The 18,576-nt window shown below is 48.3% G+C and overlaps 1 protein-coding gene across 2 annotated transcripts in view; it reads left to right on the top strand.

Moving 5' to 3' along the window:
• The first annotated feature begins 3,878 nt into the window (after nucleotides 1-3,878).
• LOC146404150 (uncharacterized) overlaps nucleotides 3,879-18,576 on the top strand; it is a 30,052-nt gene continuing 15,354 nt past the window's right edge. The window contains exons 1-8 of one of the 2 annotated variants that reach the window (XM_085023354.1): nucleotides 3,879-4,033; nucleotides 5,633-5,690; nucleotides 8,144-8,492; nucleotides 8,854-9,041; nucleotides 9,959-10,013; nucleotides 11,485-11,615; nucleotides 12,170-12,410; nucleotides 14,758-14,864. In XM_085023354.1, coding sequence (XP_084879480.1) covers nucleotides 8,908-9,041; nucleotides 9,959-10,013; nucleotides 11,485-11,615; nucleotides 12,170-12,365 — 516 coding nt within the window. In that variant the 5' untranslated portion in view covers nucleotides 3,879-4,033; nucleotides 5,633-5,690; nucleotides 8,144-8,492; nucleotides 8,854-8,907 and the 3' untranslated portion in view covers nucleotides 12,366-12,410; nucleotides 14,758-14,864. Of the gene's footprint in view, nucleotides 4,034-4,910; nucleotides 8,493-8,853; nucleotides 9,042-9,958; nucleotides 10,014-11,484; nucleotides 11,616-12,169; nucleotides 12,411-14,757; nucleotides 14,865-18,576 lie in introns of those variants that run through there. The other variant, XM_085023353.1, reaches the window with a different exon arrangement.

Genomic DNA, 18,576 nt, shown 5'->3' with positions numbered 1-18,576 from the left:
AGGCCTGTGGGCCTCACTGAGTTGCTCCTCATCCTCGTCTTCCCTCACATCCAGTGGAACCCATTGGTGTCTGCTGCTGTTGCTCTACCTGTAGACACGCAGGCTGAGCTGGGAGGAGTCCTCTTTAAACTTCCTTCAGTAAGGAATGGGGGTCCTCGCTTTGTATCCCCCCAATGCAATTAGCAAAGTGCTCACCCCCAGGGGCTCCGTAAATGCATCCCTGGACCTCCACACATTTAGACTGCAGGTTATCTAGATGAGCAGAGATGTTGGATTTTATAGCACATGATCGGAGAGAGGAGTGAACCAAGGATTGGTAGGGCATTCTGTTTCTAAGAGAACTGAGGACACATCAACCACTTCAAAGCTGGGATTGTACTGCCAGACCCTTGTGTGTCCTCCTTGCAAACTTGAAAGGTGCATTGCCCCTTCTTCACTTTAGTTATTGGATCTGAAATTTAAGGATAAAAGACCAAGTTCTACAATTCTAGGAATATGGCTGATATTTAAATTCTTTTTAAAGAGGCGAGAGGATTTGACTGTGGGAGTCATTTAAGTTGTCGGAGAGAAAGCTGATCACCCCTGATCATCATGACAAGGATGAACATCTAAGGCTTATGAAACTTGCGTCTTCATGTCTCCACTGACCAGGACATCGACAGTCGAGACAGATGTTAGCAGTTTCCTGGGCAGACCTTGATGGTATTGACTTCTTTGTGGCAGCCTGGTTCCCAGGGGTTTCTTGTATCGTGAGAGGCTGCAGTCTGGCTGAGAACCAGGGTTTGGGGGCCAGGACAGGTCACCAGCTGAGTTGGGTCACCAGGCTCAGGACCAATCCTGAGGTCATTTCTAGGCAGCATGGGCCCCTTCCTCCAATGGATCCACTCCGACTTCCCTTCTCATGATCTCCTGTCCTGGACTGAGAGCTCTGTGAACGTTGGATGACTCTTTTACGCAGCCTGTATTGATGACCCCTGGTACTGAGGCAAGCACCGAGGAGGCTGCCCGGGACACTTGCTCACTGCCTGCATAAAAGAGGTTGCAAGTCTCCAGTCATTTCAACTACATTCCTGTCAAGATGTCCCGTCAGAGATGCTCTGCTTCCTCTTGGGATGTAGCAAATCCTCTTCATTAAAGAGGAGTCTGCCGTCCATTCTCCTTACCCCATGACACTGACGTGAGGTGACTGATGAAGGCACCCCTGTCCTCAGGGATTCCCCTCCGTGGTTCAATGTCACTAGGAAGAAATGTCCTCAGGCTACCCTCCCATCCTCTGGCTGCCACAACAGTCTAGCAGAGAGGAACCACCACATTTTGTGGAAACTCTCCACTTGTATTCTTCTTCCCACAGCGTTGATTTCCTCAGGTCAGTCTTACTGCTGTCTGAACTCCAGCTTCTGAACACAGCCCAAGGAAAACTAATCCCTGACCAATGTTTAAGGGAGATTGTGCGGAAAGCCTGTCAAACTGAAAATACAGATGACTGTTATTATTGTCTCAGCTTCAGATGGAAGGGTCCCCTTATCCTGGCCCCTCCTGACCTGAGGGCAGAAGCGATTTAGGAAAGAAGGAGCACCTACAGGCCTTCTCCAGCCATCATCCATCCCTCTCATCTCACCCTTCCTTGGAGAGCACCCACTGTGAGCGCAGATACAAGGTGGAAACCGAAAGATGCCATCCTCCTGCTCTCAGGATTGGTGCTTCCCTGCAGTATCAACCACACGCCAGTGACTTCTTGGAAGTGGTATGAAAAATACCCTTCAGCATATATGCCATATGTCAACACATCACTACAAAGCTTAGTAAACACCTGTGAGTCCTGAGCATAATTTGTTATGTGAGGAATAGCCAGTTTTGAGTGATGATTTATTTGTTGGTTACTTGTACAATGGGCATCATTTTCTCAGGAGGACTCAATTAATGCAGCGTCTGTTCTGCATAAAAGTGCCACCGTGAATAGAAAATCAGTAATCCTTGAAGAAAAAAGTCTGAGAGGGTCAGATATCCAGAGAGACCAAGGAGTCGCTGAATAGGTCCACCTGTCAAAGCACTGGAGACCTGCCTGCATCCTAAGCCCAGTTCTTCCTCCAACCTTTGGGTTAAGAGGCGGACAGGCAAAAATGTTGTACCACAGAGATAAACAAAATGGTATCAGATTTTGTTATGACGTCATGGAAACAGAATGTATTCGCATCACCTCCAACCCCAGTGTTAAAGAAATACCAATGTCTCTTATCTTGTACAAGCTTGCTGGCAGCAGAGATCTTAAGTCTCATCATCCAAGGCCATCTGGGCTCTGACAGGGATCCTGAGGGAGCTGGGGCTCCAAGGCAAAAATGCTGTGCCCACAGCCGTACTTGCCTGCTCCTGGGCACCTGCAAAGCTGCCCCTCATTGTGTGATGAATGCAGCCTCTCTGAGGCTGAAGTCCTCCATTTCCCTTTTGCGACCTGCCTCACCTCTCATTTTCTGCCCAAGTTTCCCCGAGCCTGGGCAAGTTGCACAGAGGAAGGACCCCAATGGATTGTTTCCTCTCTTGGCACCATTAGGGGAGGGTTCCATAGGGCACAACCTTGAGGCTATTCACCATGCAGCCCCTCGGCCGGAGCAGACCTGGCACCCAGCAGGCACCCAGGAAATGCTCTCCAAAGGATGCACTCGGCCTCAATGTCTGGGGGTGGTGGTTAGACCAAGAATTCTTATGCCACCTCAGTGTTGTAGTCCTAGAGGAACCTCGATATTCTGACCAAGTCTTCTTCCACACTTTTATTTTAGCAGCTGATTTAGAACCCGAGAAGAAATTTCTAGAGAGGCCAAGGGGGCACCCCGTGGACTGGCTCTGAGCTCCCCACCCAAGACCCTGGAGTGTGGCCTCAGCCTGGGGCCACAGGTGTCAGGGAGAGGGGTGAAAGAGGAAAGCTGGTGAGGAGAAAGAGGGTTAGGGTAGGCAACCTGGAGTATGTGAGTTAGAGGGCATGGGAGGTGGCTGGTTCATGGCTAGCCATCTGCTCACCAGCATCTCAGAAAGGTTGACCCAAGCACAGAGGTGCAGGTGCCTGATGGAGCACATTGGTTGTGGTGTGATTGGTTCAGGGATGGGACCCTGGCAGCTTAAGTCTGATTTAGAAGCTTAATGGAGACCTGGCTTCCAGCAGTGCCTGGTAACTATCAGCAAAACCAGAGGGTTGTACCTTTTGGAATTGGTGGCTTGTCCCCTTCCCTGTCTTTTCTGGCCTCAGGCATCAGGGCAACTCCTCAGAGTCCATATAGTTCCTGTCAAAATGTTTTCTTGTGCACCTTCTAATTATACACCCTTGATCCTTTGCAGTACATTTCCTCCCAGACATTGTGGTTTTCCTGGCTTCAAGTTTGACTGGGTCTTTTCATGTATGTATGTATGTATTTATTTATTTATTTATTTTCATCTTTCCCATGTGTCTGAATAACTGTTTGAACTGATAAAATACTGTTGGAAGCAATGTTTTCATCTTCTCTGGTGATCCTAACATCTGTGTGAGCGCTGGGTCACTTGGAAATGATGAACTTGTCACCTCATGACGGGTCCTTTCTGCTGCCTCTTTGGATACCTTGCGATCTGTTGATAGACTGCCAGATACTGTGAATTTTACCTTGTTGGAGGCTGGATAGTTTAGTGTTCCTGTCCATGGTGGGCTTTGTTCAGGGATGTATTTGAGTTTTTTGCAAACAGTTTGATCCTGTCAGGTCTTGCTTTTATGATGCTTAAGTGGTCCAGAGCAGTGCTTGGTCTAGGATTAATTGGTTCTGGCCGCCGAGGGTGAACTCTCCTGACTACTCCACAGCATGCCCTCATGACCTAACAGGTTATTTCTAATTTGGGGGATGTTTTTCCCATCCCAGAAATCAGACAGCGTTCCTGCTTATTGGAGCCTAGACACTTGGGAAATGCCGTTTCCAAAAGGCAAGCCCCCGCTCCACTGATTGGTTGCATGGTGTGGCATGGCAGATGCAATGCATAAGCCTCTCTCTGAGAAAACAACTTTTGGATCTGCCTTGTAAGTATGAGCTTTTCCTTCTCCGCCCCCGCACAGCTGCCAGAGCCTTGCACTGTACACACTCATTCACTTTGCTCCCCATCCCTCCTGACCCCCTCCACCACCCTCCACAGCCCCTCCTTTTCCGTGCCTCTCAGCATCCCACAAACACCTCTTCTGAAAGAAAAAAGGAGCAACATCCGCAGAGGATTCCACAGCCAGAGTATCTGAATGGCATGGCGTGGCGTTACACCAAGAGGCTGGCCTATTTACATTAGACAACCCCCGTGTCCCCTGTCTGACCTCTGAGAGGGCGCCTGTCCTCCAAGCCCTGCTCCTGGGCCCTCCCCTCCCCTCCCCTCTGGGCCTGACCAACGAGGGGCGGGTGGGCTGCACAATAGGGGAGTGAAGATCCTATCCACTTGGCGAGCCCTTCCACAAGGAACTTGGATCTTTCCTCTGAGGTTAAGGCGGGTTTTTCCAGCCGTCTAGAGTCCTTCCTTACCTGTATCCTTGGGTTAAGTGCCCAAGGAGGTAATTTGGTTTTTGTTTGTTTGCTTGTTTGTTTGTTTTTGGTCTTTTTTTTTTCCTTGTCGGAGCCTCCCCCACGGCATATAGAGGTTCCCGGGCTAGGGGTCTAATCAGAGCTGTAGCCACTGGCCTATGCCAGAGCCACAGCAATGCCAGATCAGAGCCTTGTCTGTGACCTACACCACAGCTCTTGGGAACGCTGTATCCTTAACCCACTGAGCAAGGCCAGGGATCGAACTTGCAACCTCATGGTTCTCAGATTCGTTTCTGATGCGCCATATCAGGAACTCCCAAGGAGGTAATTTTGGAATCGAGGTGTTTTTGTTTGTTTGTTTTTTGTGTTTTTTTGTCATTTTACGGCCACACCTGTGGCATATGGAGGTTCCCAGGCTAGGGGTCCTGTCAGAGCTATAGCTGCCGGCCTACGCCAGGGCCGCAGCAATGGAGGATCCCAGGAGCATCTATGACCTACACCAGAGCTCACAGCAATGCCGGATCCTCAACCTACTGAGTGAAGCCAGGGATGGAACCCTCAATCTCATGGTTCCTAGTCACATTCGTTTCCGGTGCACCACGGTGGGAACTCCTCCTGGAATCAAGTTTGAGGCTGATCCAATACTTTTTTAAGGAATACAGAAGTTGTAGGAACTCTGGTCATGGCTCAGCGGTGGTAAGAGAACACAGCTAGTATCCATGAGGATGACAGTTGGATCTCTGGCCTCATCCAGTGGGTTAAGGGTCCAGCATTGTGGTGGGCTGTGGCATAGGTCCCAGACACTGCTCAGATCCTGTGTTGCTGTGTCTGTGCTTTGGACCAGCAACTACAGCTCTGATTCAGCACCTAACCTGGGAACTTCCATATGCCTCTGGGTGCTGCCCTAAAAAGACAAAACAAACAAACAAACAGAAGTGTAAAACAATGGCTACAAATAAGAACAACAGTCTAATAAGTAAGTATCAGGTACAGACACATAGAGATTCAGGGTTACATCACAAAGGGCTACTTGGTGTCTTTTCTGTGCACGTCTGTCCTACTTCATTCTCATCATTGTACCCCAGGGACCCTGTTTTTCTTTCCTCACCATGCAGAATACAAGAAATGAAGATGTTGAAAAAGAAGCTGCTGCCTAGAAGAAGGGCTAGCAAGGTGACGTGTTTCCTTGAAGAGTGGGAACTTGGATTGCTTGTTTGTTGGTGTCGTTTTCTATCACAGACTAGGGGAGAGCTGAGGTCAGGGTGTAGGGGAGGCTGGAGAAGGCAGCGGGCTTGTGTTTTCCGACCAGAGAGCAAGGAGTGGACTAGCTTGATCCTTGAGGGTGCCTCTGAGCTGAGGGGGAAGCTGACTCTTGAGGGGAAGCATGGAGCTGACAGCAGATGAACGGAGGAGCCCCCAGCTAACTTCCAGGGGGGCACCTCCCTTTCGTCTTCTCTTCTCCCCCTTTCCTCCTCCTTTCTCTCTATGCAACGTTCAGAAGTAGACACAGAAATCTACTCAGTCTTTGGAAATGTACTTAATTGAGGGGATAGTAAGAGCTCAGAGAATCTCCAGGAAATGTGAGAACCAGGCTGTACAGACAGGAATAAGAAAGGCCAATCAGAGGGAGCACACAGACGGAGCCACACTGTAGCACTACCTGGGAAGGACACCACTGCCCCCTGCTGAGTGGCAACCCCTGTCGCTTTGCACAGGTGACACTACTGGCCCTGCACAGGCGACACACTGCCAGTGGCTCCAGTGACTTCTGTTGCACCTGGTCGGTCTTAAACTAAGGCTCTGGAGGTGAATGTGCCCAGGGCCTCCTCCTTGAGTCTCTCAACTCACGTTTCTCTCAAAAGCTGGAGTCCTTGTGACTGCTGGGGACTGGCCAGCCCTTGGTACTAGACCCACATGTGAGCCCCGAGGAAAACCAAGAAAGCAAGTATGTGACCCAGAGTGTGGGAAGTTCCTCACACGTGGGAAGGGGGTTCAGATGCTAGACAGCCTGGCGATGACCGAAGACCAGGCTGTGCCCAGCACCGTGCAGCCAGCCTTGTGGAGAACACCGTAACTCCAGTGCCCAAGCCCTCCCCCAGCGCTGTCCAAACGAACACACGTCCACACGTCCACACCCCAGCCAACCTTGGAGTGTGTTAGAGGTTTATCCCTGAGCCCAGCATGAGGGTTTCCACCTCTCATATGGGAGCAGTTGATACATCATCCAGCATTACTGAAGTCCCGTCCACTGAGGATCGAAAGGTTTGAAAGTTCTCCTTTCTGGGGATAGAGTAGCTGTTCTAAAGCCACGGAAACCACAGCCACCAGAACAGGGTTTAAATCCTCTCTATCCACCAGTGTCCACTATAGGGATGTCCTGTGGTTACGGTGCCATGTGCTTAGTGGTTTAAAACAACACACATTTATCACCTCAGGGTTCTGGTGATGAGAAATCCAACATGCAGCTCACTGGGCTAAAGTCAGAATGACAGCAGGGTTGAGGTTGCTTGTGAGGCCTGCAGGGGAGACACTGTTGCTTTGCCTTTTCCAGTGTCTGGAAGATGCCCAGGCTCTTGGCTCACAGCCCCCTCCCATCCTCAAAGGCAGTCATGGCTGATCAAGTGATTTTCACATCAGGTTCTTCTGACAGCGACTCTCCTTCCTCCCTCTTTCACCTCAGTGGATGGACCCTTGGGATTCCTTTGGGCCCTCCAGGACCATCTCCCCATCTCAAGGTCCTTAATTTCATGGCACCTGCAATGCCTCTTGGGTCACGTCATGTGACATAGTCACGCGTTCCAGGGATTCGGCCGTGGACGTATGTGGGCAAGCCTTCTTCTGCTAGCACAGCCACTCTCCTGAGTGGACACACCTCTGCAAGTCTGTGGATCAGTGCCAGCCCCTCTTTGCTGAATGCCAACTGGGGTAAAGCCTCTCCCTGCACTGCTTGTGAGGCCCTGCCAGTCCACAGCTGTGCCCGTGCTGGGGCATTTGAGTCGGGGCGAGAGAAGGAGACAAGTCTGTGGGGAGAGGCATATGAGGCCCCAGGGCCTGGGAAGGTCCCAGGCACCAGAGCTCTGAGCTACCAAGACCTTCCTGGGGGGAGGGGGCGAGGAGCTGGGGAGGGTGTTGTGAGCTGAGTGTGTGTATCCGACCCCCCACCCCCAGCTCCTATCTTGGACCCTCATTCCCAGTGGGGCTGTCGTTGGAGATGGGGCCTTTGAGGGAGTCCCGGAGACTAAGGTAGATCACAGGCTTGAGGCCCCGATCTGATAGGGTTAGTGAGACAAGAGACCGGAGGTTTGGGCTCCTGCCCTAGCCCAGCTCAAGCAAGGAGAAGTGGCCATGTCAGGACACATGAGGCAATGGCCATCTGCAAGCCAGGAAGGAGCTGTCACCAGGAAGTGAGTTAGTGGGACCCGCCAACCTTGATCTTAGACTTCCAGCCTCCAGAACGCGGAGAAAGCACATTTATGCTAGTCACACCGTCTATGTTGTCATTTTTAAAAGGCAGCCTGAGCTGATTAATACAAGGGATGACTAAACCAGTGGTTCAAGTAGCTTCTCTACCTTGACCTTTCTGGAATGGGCCCAAGTTTCATTCATTTCCTATACTTCTTCCCTAGAGCTCTGCTTTGCCCTTGTTAAGACTCCTCTGTGACTTTGGAGTGGGGAGTGATCATGGGGCTGAGGATTCCATAGGATGATGTGTGACATGCAAGAATGACCTGCACCAAGGTTCTTCTTAGTTTCTTTTGAGCACGTTTGACATCTTCACAAATATCAACCTACTGTGAATTGGGACCGCTGGATTCAGATTCCGCAGTAACCCTATGAACCCCGTGGCCTGTGGTTCCTCCTCTCCTGGGAGATTTCTGTGCCTTGGACTCTCCAGAAGCACAGAGAACGGTCTGGATTCTGGAGGGGAGTGTGTACCTAGCTGTAGGGACAAAGGAAAGACTCCCCAGAGTCAAGGTATGGGAGGGGGTGGGGGAAGGTGAGAGGCTGCTCTTGTGGGAATAGAGGAGGCTGGAGGAGGAGATGGAGCCTGGGGTGTGTGTGTGTGTGTGTGTGTGTGTCCAGCCTGAGGTCAGGGGAAGTTCAGGGGAGAGCTGAGGCCCTTCTGGGCCCAGAGAGCTCCCCACCTCCTCTGTCTTCCAACCAGCCTCTTATTGTTTCTAGGTCTCCTTGTCCCTGCTCCTCTCCAGCCCCTCGTCCATCCCTTCCAGTCCCAAACCCAACAGACCAGGGAAGGATGGGGTGCCCCAGTGTGAGACGATGATGGACTATTTTTCCTCATGAACTAAGATGTAGAAAAACATTTGTCTCTGATCAGGTCCTGTTTAGAGGAGAGAGACTAAGGTGGTTGTGCCTGAGGAGCTCAGCCTCCATGGCCAACCTCGGCAGCACTGGGCTTAGGCCAACCCCCGGGATGTGTGACCAAAAGTCAGGAACCTCTGCCCAGAACATCTGGTTCTCAAGATCCCAAGACGCCCTGTCCTTTGGCGCCTGTTTCTTTAAGGGGTAAGTTTGAAGGCACTGCCCTTGGAGCCCCTTGGTACCCTCCTGGGGAAGGCACATGGGATCCCTGTGTTCACAGAAGGGTGGGTCTGAAGAAAACCAGCCCATCTGACCCATTCCGAGGAACTGAAAGGTCATAGTCAAGGGTAGTGGTGACCCAGGTGCACCCAGCCCGCCCCCATTCACATTCTCCACCCTGCTCTTCTGTCTGTGATGAGATACCTACCATCAAGGTCAGGCTATGGTCTGGGGAAGAAAAGCCCACAACATATAGAAACAAACAAACAAAAAACCATCATTGAAAGACACTAGTTCTTGCTCAATTTTATGGTCATCATAGGGAAACTTCTAGGGTGTTAATTTGGCTTTGTGTTGATTGGCTCTTTTAGAGTGTGTCCTCTGATGTGTCCCAAAGTTACTAAACATTTTTGAAGTCAGAGGAGTTATTTTTCCTTTATTCCTATGTTAGTTGGCACCTGAGTCAATCGTGTTGTCATTGGCAGAATAATGGAGCCCCTAGGATGTCTCTGTTGCCTGAACCTGTGCATATGTTCCATCACAAAGTGAAAGAAACTGAGCAGCTGAGAGTAGAATAAAGATCTTGCCATGCGGAGATTATCCTGGACTCTGTGGGAGGGCCTCATGTCATTAAGCAGGGCCTTAAAACTAGGAGGCAGAAAAGAAGGTGCGAATGATACAAGGTGAGAGGGACTCTCCCTGCTGTTGCTGGTTTTGAAGCTGGAGGAAGGGGCCACAAGCCAAGGAATACATTTTAGGAAAGGGAAGGGAACTGGTGATACCCTAGAGCCTCCAGCTGGGAAGACAGGCCTCTTGACCCCTTGATTTTAGGATGGTGAGTTCTGGTTTAGACTCCTAATCTACAGATCTGTCCTAATCAATGCATATTCTTTTCAGCACAGGACCTGCCATGCTTCTCATTTCCATTATGGCAAACTGAAAGACATTGCTGCTCAGGCAGGTTGATTTCTGTTCATTTTTACTTTATTTATTTATTTATTTATTTGTCTTTTTAGGGCCCCAAACACAGCATATGGAGGTTCCCAGACTAGGGGTCAAACTGGAGCTGGAAATGCAGGCCAGGGACACAGCCACAGCCACAACTACTGGGATATGAGCCAAGTCTGTGACCTACGCTAGAGCCTACAGCAACGCTGGATCCTTAACCCCCTGAGCAAGGACAGAGATTGAACCCCCGTCCTCATGGACATTAGTTGGGTTTATTAACCCCTAATTCACGACGGGAACTCCAACTACTATTATTTTTTCTTGCTTGACTGTTTTCCTTTCCTTCAGCATTTTCATGTCTCTGATGAAATTTAGACTTAGGAACTCGGGGAAAGCCTAGGAAGCTAGAGATATGTTACAGAAAATAGCCAGGGAGAGGACCTGGGGCGGGGATGGGGGTGGGGGGTGAGGGTGGGAGGGGAGGGATTGGGGCGGTTCCAGGAAGGCTGCCTTGGGTCCCAGTTGGTGACAGGCTCAACATTTCCTTAGGTTACAGTTTAGGAACAGTCCTAGGAATATCCACCAATTGCTTCTGGCAAAGCTTTGAAGTCCTAGGTAAAGGTTTAGTTTGTGACACTTAAGCCATTCTAACATTTCACATTTCCTCCAAAGAGCTAGCAAGAGACTGTGTTCGTGTTTTAAATGTGAAATGGCAGGACATATGCAAAACCACATATGAAACCCCTTTCCCTTTCATTTCAGGATTTACTTATTACCAAATCCTGCCTTAGTTCGATAAGATGCAACACATTCTTTGGGGTTGCTGCTTGAAGAAGAAGGGTTGCCAAAGTCGCATTGCAATGCGCAGCCCAATACTATGCAAAGAGATCAGTTTATTAGACAACATCGGTTATTAATTTGCAGTGAGGTGGTGTAGGAAACCGCAGAACACGGGAGGACTCATGACCCAACAGGAGCCTGAGTGTATGAGTAGGCGGTGGAGAGGAGACATGGGGAGAGGAGACCAGCTTGAGGAGGGACACACAGAGCTACAGCGGAGCCTGGAGAACCCAGAGAGGGTGTCTGGGCCCTCAGGCCCCTTCCTTGCCTGGTTCCAGAGTAGCTGTGGGTCGTGGGCAGGTAGAACAGACACTAAGTGGTGGCCAGTTGGCTAGCTAACGACTGAGTATGTGTGGGGAGGTTTGCCCAGAAGGGGTGGATTTCCTAGAGCTCCTTGTCCCTGGAGCCCAGGAGCCTGAGGGCCCGTGGTTGGGACGTGTCGGGAAGGCGTCCTTTGGAGGCTGAGAAGAGCTCTGGGAGTGTGGGTGGTGGATCTGGGAAGGGCTGTCCTCTCCACCTTGTCTCTTTGCTTCCCCAGAGCGTGACTGGCGTGGCCAGGCAAGAAGGGGCCTGGAATTGTCTTCCCAGCTCTGGGCAGGTGACTCAGCTGTGCCCAAAGCCTCTGGTTTTCTTCCCTCAGGACTCTGTCCTCATTGTAGAGCTGAGGTGTGGCTGTTGTCGTTGTAGAGCTGAGGTGTGGACTCCAGGCCCGGACTGGAGAAAGTCAAGGGGGATCCTGACTCAGAGCATGCAAGAAGGCAGGTTACACAGGTGGGTGAGAGAGGCTCAATGCTGCTGCCCATTCTGCACCTCAAAGATCCTGTCCCAGCCAGCAGAAAACCCCGAGGACTCGAGGACTCGAGGCCTGGGCCTGGAGCCTGAGGGGCCGAATGCCTGGCTTGGCTGTGCCTCTCAGGGGGCTCTTTGCTTGCCTGATCTCCTGCCCTGGCTGCAGCTGCTCCGGAGGCTCTTTCCCCTCAGTAGCTGCTGCTGTGCTGTGGGCAGGACCCGGGCAGGTGGGAGGGATGCCTGCAAGGGCCAGCCGCCTGGGGGAGAGGGAGGGGAGGAAGCCAGCAGGGGCAGGGGAGAGGCTGGGGGAGGCCCCTGCAGACCTGGCTCTGCCCCTTGCCAAGCACAGAACAAGGGCACAGAGAGGTCAGCAGGCAGCCTGTGAGCAGATTACGGTGGGAGGAGAAGTCAGAGGATTCTGGGGACCAGGCCTGGTTGGTTCTGGCCTGAGGAGAGTTACCTCTCAGCTCAGATGTGTCTACAAAGGAGGAGAATGGTCCTTTCCCCTCCCGCTTTGCTGACTATTTGTGTGTTAGGAGCAAGTGGAGGAAAGCAGACCTCAGTGCTCTGCCATCTGTGAAGCTCAGCCTAAGGGTGACCTTCAGAAGCCCCCTCATTATGACCAGGAGTGGGAAGCCCTGGGCCTCTCCTTCCTGTTCAGGAGGCAGTGGAGCTGAGCCTGTGTTGCAGCTGCTCCCTCAGGCGGTCATTACAAATGGTGGAGTCCTCTAGGTGCTGGCTAAGGTTCCGGATTTCACCAAGATGCTCCTGTGGCAGGTGAGCCCCTGCAGCCATCCCTCCAGGACTGGAGGAGGTGGGAGATGAAGAATTCTGGTCACACGTGGGGCCACATGGGGGATGGGGCTTGGCCTCACTGGCCTCTCAGCAGCTTCCCCTGACCATCACCCTCCTCTCACCTGGGCACCCAGGAGCTGAGCTGACTCTGTTTAAAGAGCCAGTTGGCTTCAGATGCAGGACAGTGGGTGCTAAGGCTGCCCCATGGGCCTCCTCCCATGCAGGGGTACCTGTAAGGGAGCTGTCAGTGTAGGTGTACAGTTACCAGGGTAACTGGGAAGTGTCCGGGGTTGCCCAGGGTTTAGAAAAGCAGCTGAGGACCGTGGAGCTCAGCCTAGGCCCTGGAAAGGGGTGGCCCTTTCCTGAGTTGACCGTGATCCTGACCCTAGGATTCTACCTTACCTCTTAGTGCCCCTTGAATGGATGTTCTTTAGCAAGAGACAAGCCTTTCCTTCACCCTTTGAGAGAAGACCTAAGGTAAAGTCTAGTCCGTTATGTCAGCTCATCCTATGTGGTTAATGATTGGTACTGAATGCTCCCCTCAAATTTCTTTTAATATGGCAGGAAGAAAGGATAGTCTATACTGATTCAGGCATCTGAAGGCTGAGGAGAGGGGAGAAAAAAAAGATTCAGAAATGATCAGTGGGAGGGATGCTAATGACAGACCACAGCCAGATGCCTCATTTTGCTTTGGATGCAGCCTTGTCCTGAAAATCACAGTTCTTTTCCTGCTGGACCTGAGCTGCTTCCCAGCGTTACCTGTAGAATCATCTTGCTCCAGGTGGGAAGATGACCTGACTAGGAGAGCTAGGAGGGAGAGGAGGAGTGTGAACTGGGATTTATTTGTGGGTGGGGAGGTGTGTAGAAACAGCCCCCCTTTCTGTCACAACTCCTGACTGATGGAGGAATGTTCTGTGAAGGCTGGTGCCTGGCATTCTGGAAGGTCTGAGAGGGAGCAGTGAGGGGATCAGGATGTGGGGAGAGAGCGGATGTGAAAGTGAGAGCACAGAGGTAGCCCCTGACGTTCTCACCCCCCCCCCCCCCACTCAGCACCGAGGCCCTGGCCCAGGAGCATGAAGGATGCACTTCGAAAGGACTAAGCACTGATGGGGCCTGTTCATTTTATCTCCTGTCTGTGAGCCAGAGACTATGGGAGAAATGAAAAATGCCACCTAGGTAGGCAAAGGGTGGATCCTACCTGAGATTTCATTGAACAATCTGACCCTTCTGGGCTTTGTGTTTTACCTGTGGGTTTGGAGTTGAGCTGATACATGGAGAAACATGAGGACATTTATGCTCCCTTTCTGAGGTCTCATCAGGTCCCACTGGCCACTGCTACCCAGGTGTCCAGGCTCCAGTATTCCACCCAGTTCTATGGTGCCCCCTTGGAGGAGACAGGGGCTGGGCAGGTTTGAGGTAGTGGGAAGAGGTGGCTTCTAAGTGGCTGTTTGGCAGCGTAGCTGGGGAAGCAGTAGGAACAGTGCTTGCACCTGCACAGAAAAACATATGAATGAGAAGCAGTGTATCAGAAGAGAGGGCTCAGCAAGGCAGTGTGTGCATGCTAAGAACAGACACTAAAGGGGATTCATCGGCTAGCAGAGATCCCAGTCCACTGCACAAGGCCAATCAGATGAGGGCTCACAACCCAGAGGCTACAACTCTCACCCCATAAACTTGCTAGCAGAAGACACCAAGTGGTAGGGGGTGAGCCACATCTTGGAAAGTCAGCAGTGGACACGGAGAAAAGTCCAGTGGCCCTGTCCTGGCTCCTATGATAATCCTCATGATAGAGTCCAGGGAAGCTCCAGAAGTAGAACCCACCGGAGAGACAGGGCTTGAGGCTGTGACGGGCTATAGCACTGAGCACACCTGTGACGAGGAATATGTTTCCTTCCCTGTGAGTCTTGCTGTCCCCAGAAGCTAAGTGCCAGGTTTTGCAGTTTTCCCCTGGAGCTGTCAGAGGAGAAAGGGGTCATAAATCCAGCTACCTGTGGTGGCCCCAGTTGGCCCAGACCAAGAGCTCTTTGCTGAGGCTGGGGGAGTGTCTCTGTTAGGAAAGGGGTTATTTGGACTTAACCCACCGTGATTCAAGGAACTGAAATATGTTATCACTCGTGTCTGAAGAGTCATGAACACCCTTCCATGGAGGGAGGGAGGCCCTTTCCTTTCATAGGCTGTTGCTTTCATAGGTCCTATGAGATCATGGGCCTTCCCTTGAGCCCATCATGTCTGCTTCTCTGTAAAAAGAAGCCCAGCTTGGGGGTGAGAGGAAAGAGGTGGGCAGGGTGGTGGTTTAGGATTTCACATTCAGAAGACTGCTTTTTTCCAGGGCTTATCAGCATGGGCAGCAGAGTAAACAGGTAGCTCCACCTAAGAAATAGGAGTGAGGTCATCATGTCTTCCAACCAAGTGCCCGCCCTACCCCGAGGGATTAATGTGAGTGGCACCTGCCAGGTTGGATCCTCCTCTGTAACTTCCTTGGATTTGCTACAAACTAGAATCATCTGAGACACTGTGAAAACACGTGCTGATGCCTGAGTCCCCAGAGCGTTTGCTTTGGTTGGTGTGGGCTACAGCTTGGGCGCTGGATGTTTAAAATCATCCCAGCTGATTCTAATAAGCAGAAAAGTTTGGTAGATATTGTCATGGGCCTCTCCCTCACCGATTTTCAAAATACTAGGTTATCACAGAATTTTTTTTTCTTTTTAGGGCTGCAGGTGTAGCATATGGAAGTTTTAAAGCTAGGGGTCAAATTGGAGCTACACCAGACCACAGCCAAAGCAACGCCAGATCCAAGCTGCATCTGTGACCTACACCAGCTTGGGGCAATGTTGGATCCTTCCACCAACTGAGCAAGGTTGGGAATGAAACCCACATCTTCATGAATACTTGTTGGGTTCCTTTCCACTGAACCACAACAGAAACTCCCAGAATATTGTGTAGAGTTCCCTGTGTTGTTGTTTTTTAATTTTGTTTATGTTTTCCTGGTTTTCTTTGCTGCGCAGAAGCTTTTAATTTCTTCCCATTCATTTTTGTTTTTATTTTCATTACTCTAGGATGTGAATTGAAAAAATATTGCTGCCATTTGTTAGAGTGTTCTGATTTTGTTTTTCTCTAGGAGTTTTCTATTATTGGGTCTTACATTTAGGTCTTTAATCCATTTTGAGGGTTTTTTTAAGTATATGATGTTAGTGTCATAATTTCTTTTACATGTTGCTGTTCAGTTTTCCCAGCACCTCTTATTGAAGGGACTGTCTTTCTCAGTTGTATATTCTTGCCTTCTTTGTTTTAGATTAGTTGATCATAAATGTGTGTTTATTTTTAGGCTTTCTATGCTCTTCCTGTGACCTATATATATGTTTGTGCCAGTACTATACTATTTGATGACTCTTAATTTTGTAGCATATTATGAAGTCAGGAACCATGATTCCTCCAGCTCTATTTGTTCTTTAGATTGCTTTGGCTATTTGGGTCTTTTGTACTTCCATACAAATTTAACCATTTTTTGTTCTAGTTTGGTGGAAAATGCCACTAGCAATTTGATAGGGATTGCATTGAATCCATAGATTGCTTTGGGTAGTATGGTCATTTTGACGATATTGATTCTTCCAATCTAAGAACACAGTCTATCTTTCCTTCTGTTTCCATCATCTTAAGTTTCTTTCATGAGTGTCATAGCTGTCAGAGTATAGGTCTTTTCCTCCTTAGGTAGGTTTATTTCCTGGTATTTTATCCTTTTGATGCAGAAATAAGTGGGATTATTTCCTTTATTTATTTTTGCTATTTCATTGTTAGTATATAGAAACACAACATATTTCTGTCTATTAATTTTGTATCCTGCAACTTTACCGAATTCATTAATGAATTCTAGTAGTTTTCTGGTAGCATCTTTAGGATTTTCTATGTGTAGTATCATATCATGTGCAAATGGTGACAGTTTTACGTGTTCTTTCCTGATTTGCATTCTTTTATTTCTTTTTCTTTTCTGATTGCCGTGCCTGGACTTTCAAACGTCTGTTGAATAAAAGTGGCTAGAGTGAGCATCCTTTTTTTGTTTCTGATCTTTGGGGAAATGCTTTAAGTTTTTTTGCCATTGAGTGTGATGTTAGCTGTGGGTTTGTCATTTATGACCTTTATTGTATTGAGGTATGTTCTCTCTTTCTGGAGAGTTTTTAATCACAAATGGATGTTGATTTTTATAGAAAGCTTTTTCTGCATCTATGGAGATGATCATATGGTTTTTATTCTTCAGTCTGTTAATGTGGTGTATCTCAATGATTGATTTGCATATGCAGAGGAACTCTTGCATCCCTGAAACAAATCCCACTTGATCATGGTTATGATCCTTCTAATGTATTGTTGGATTCAGTTAGCTAGTATTCTGTAGTGGATTTATGCATTTGTGTTCTTTGGTGATATTGGCTTGTAATTTTCTTTTTTTGTGGTATCTTTGTCTGGTTTTGGTAACAGGGTGATGGTGGCCTAGAATGTTCCTTCCTCTGCAATTTTTTTTTTTGGAATACCTTCAGAAGGATAGGTGTTGACTCTTCTCCAAAGATTTGATAGAATTTGTCTGTGAAGCCATTTAGTCCTTGACTTTTGCTTGTGGAAAGTTTTACAATCACAGTTTCAATTTTAGTACTTTTGATTAGTCCATTCATCTTTTCCATTTCTTCCTGGTTCAGTCTTTGAAGATAGCAGTTTCCTAAGAATTTGTTCAGTTCTTCTAGGTTGTCACTTTTATTGGCATAGTGTTGCTTCAAGTAGTCTCTTATGACCCTTTGTATCCCTGTGATGTCTGTTGTAACTTGTATTTTTCATTTCTAATATTATTGATTTGACCCCTCTCCTTTTTTTGTGTGTGTGTGTGTGTGTGTGTGAGTCTGCCTGAGGGTTTCTCAATTTTGTTGATATTTTTCCAAGAACCAGCTTATAGATTCATTGATCTTTTCTATTGTGTTCTTCATTTCTGTTTCATTTATTTCTACTCTGATATTTATGATTTCTTTCCTTCTACTAACGTTGGGTTTTGTTTGTCCTTATTTCTATAGTTGCTTTATGTGTGAGGTTAGGTTATTTGAGAATTTTCTTGTTTCCTGAGGTGAGACTGTATTGCTATAAATTTACTTCTTAAAACTGCTTTTGCTGCATTCCATAGGTTTTGGGTGGTTGTGTATTAATTTGTCTCTAGATATTGTTTGTTTTCCTCTTTGATTTCTTCAGTAATCCCTTGGTTGTTTAGTAGCAGATTGTTTAGTCTCCACATGTTTGTTTGTTTTTTTGTTTTTCTTGTGGGTGATTTCTAGTCTTATCATGTTGTGGTAGGAAAATATGCTTGGTATGATTTTAGTTTTCTTAATTTTACCAAGGCTTGATTTGTGGCCCAGAATGGGATCTATCCTAGAGAATGTTCCATGTGCACTTGAGAAGAATGTGTACTCTGCTGCTTTCAGGTGGAATGTTCTATAAATATCTATTAAGTCCATCTGGTCTGATGCATAACTTAAGGCCTGTGATTCCTTGTTGACTTTCTGTCAGGATGCTCTGTCCATTGACGTAAGTGGGGTGTTAAAGTTCCCCATCACTATTGTGTTACTGTCAATTTCTCCTTTTAAGACTGTTAGCAGTTGCTTTGTATATTGAAGAGCTCCTATATTGGGTTCATGTGTATCTACAGTTGTTATATCTTCTTGGATTGATCCTTTGATCATTATGTAATGTCCTTTCTCTCTTACAACCGTCTTTATTTTATAGTTGTCTGATATGAGTATTGCAACTCCAGCTTTCTTTTGATTTCCCTTTGTATAGAATATCTTCTTCCATCCTCTCACTTTCATTTTGTATGTGTCCCTAGAACTGAAGTGGGTCTCTTGTAGACAGTATATATATGGATCTTGTTTTTGTATCCATTCAGCCACTCTATGTCTTTTGGTTGGAAAATCTGGTCCACTTACATTTAAGATAATTAATTGGTATGTATGTTTCTATTCCATTTTCCTAATTGTTTTGAATTTGTTGATGTTGGTCTTTTTTCTTCATTTCCTTTATTCTCTTCTCTTGTGGTTTGATTACTATCTTTGTAGTACTGTTGTGTTTGGATTGCTTGAAAAAAATTATGTGTGTCTCTTGTAGGTTTTTGGTTTGCAGT

The sequence above is a fragment of the Sus scrofa genome, chromosome 4 (genome assembly GCF_054392235.1).
Source record: "Sus scrofa isolate SSC_HxYL_T2T_F1_AM1 chromosome 4, Sscrofa_HxYL_maternal_Yorkshire_Landrace_v2.0, whole genome shotgun sequence".
NCBI lineage: Eukaryota > Metazoa > Chordata > Mammalia > Artiodactyla > Suidae > Sus > Sus scrofa.
This window is presented reverse-complemented; position numbering and strand designations above follow the sequence as displayed.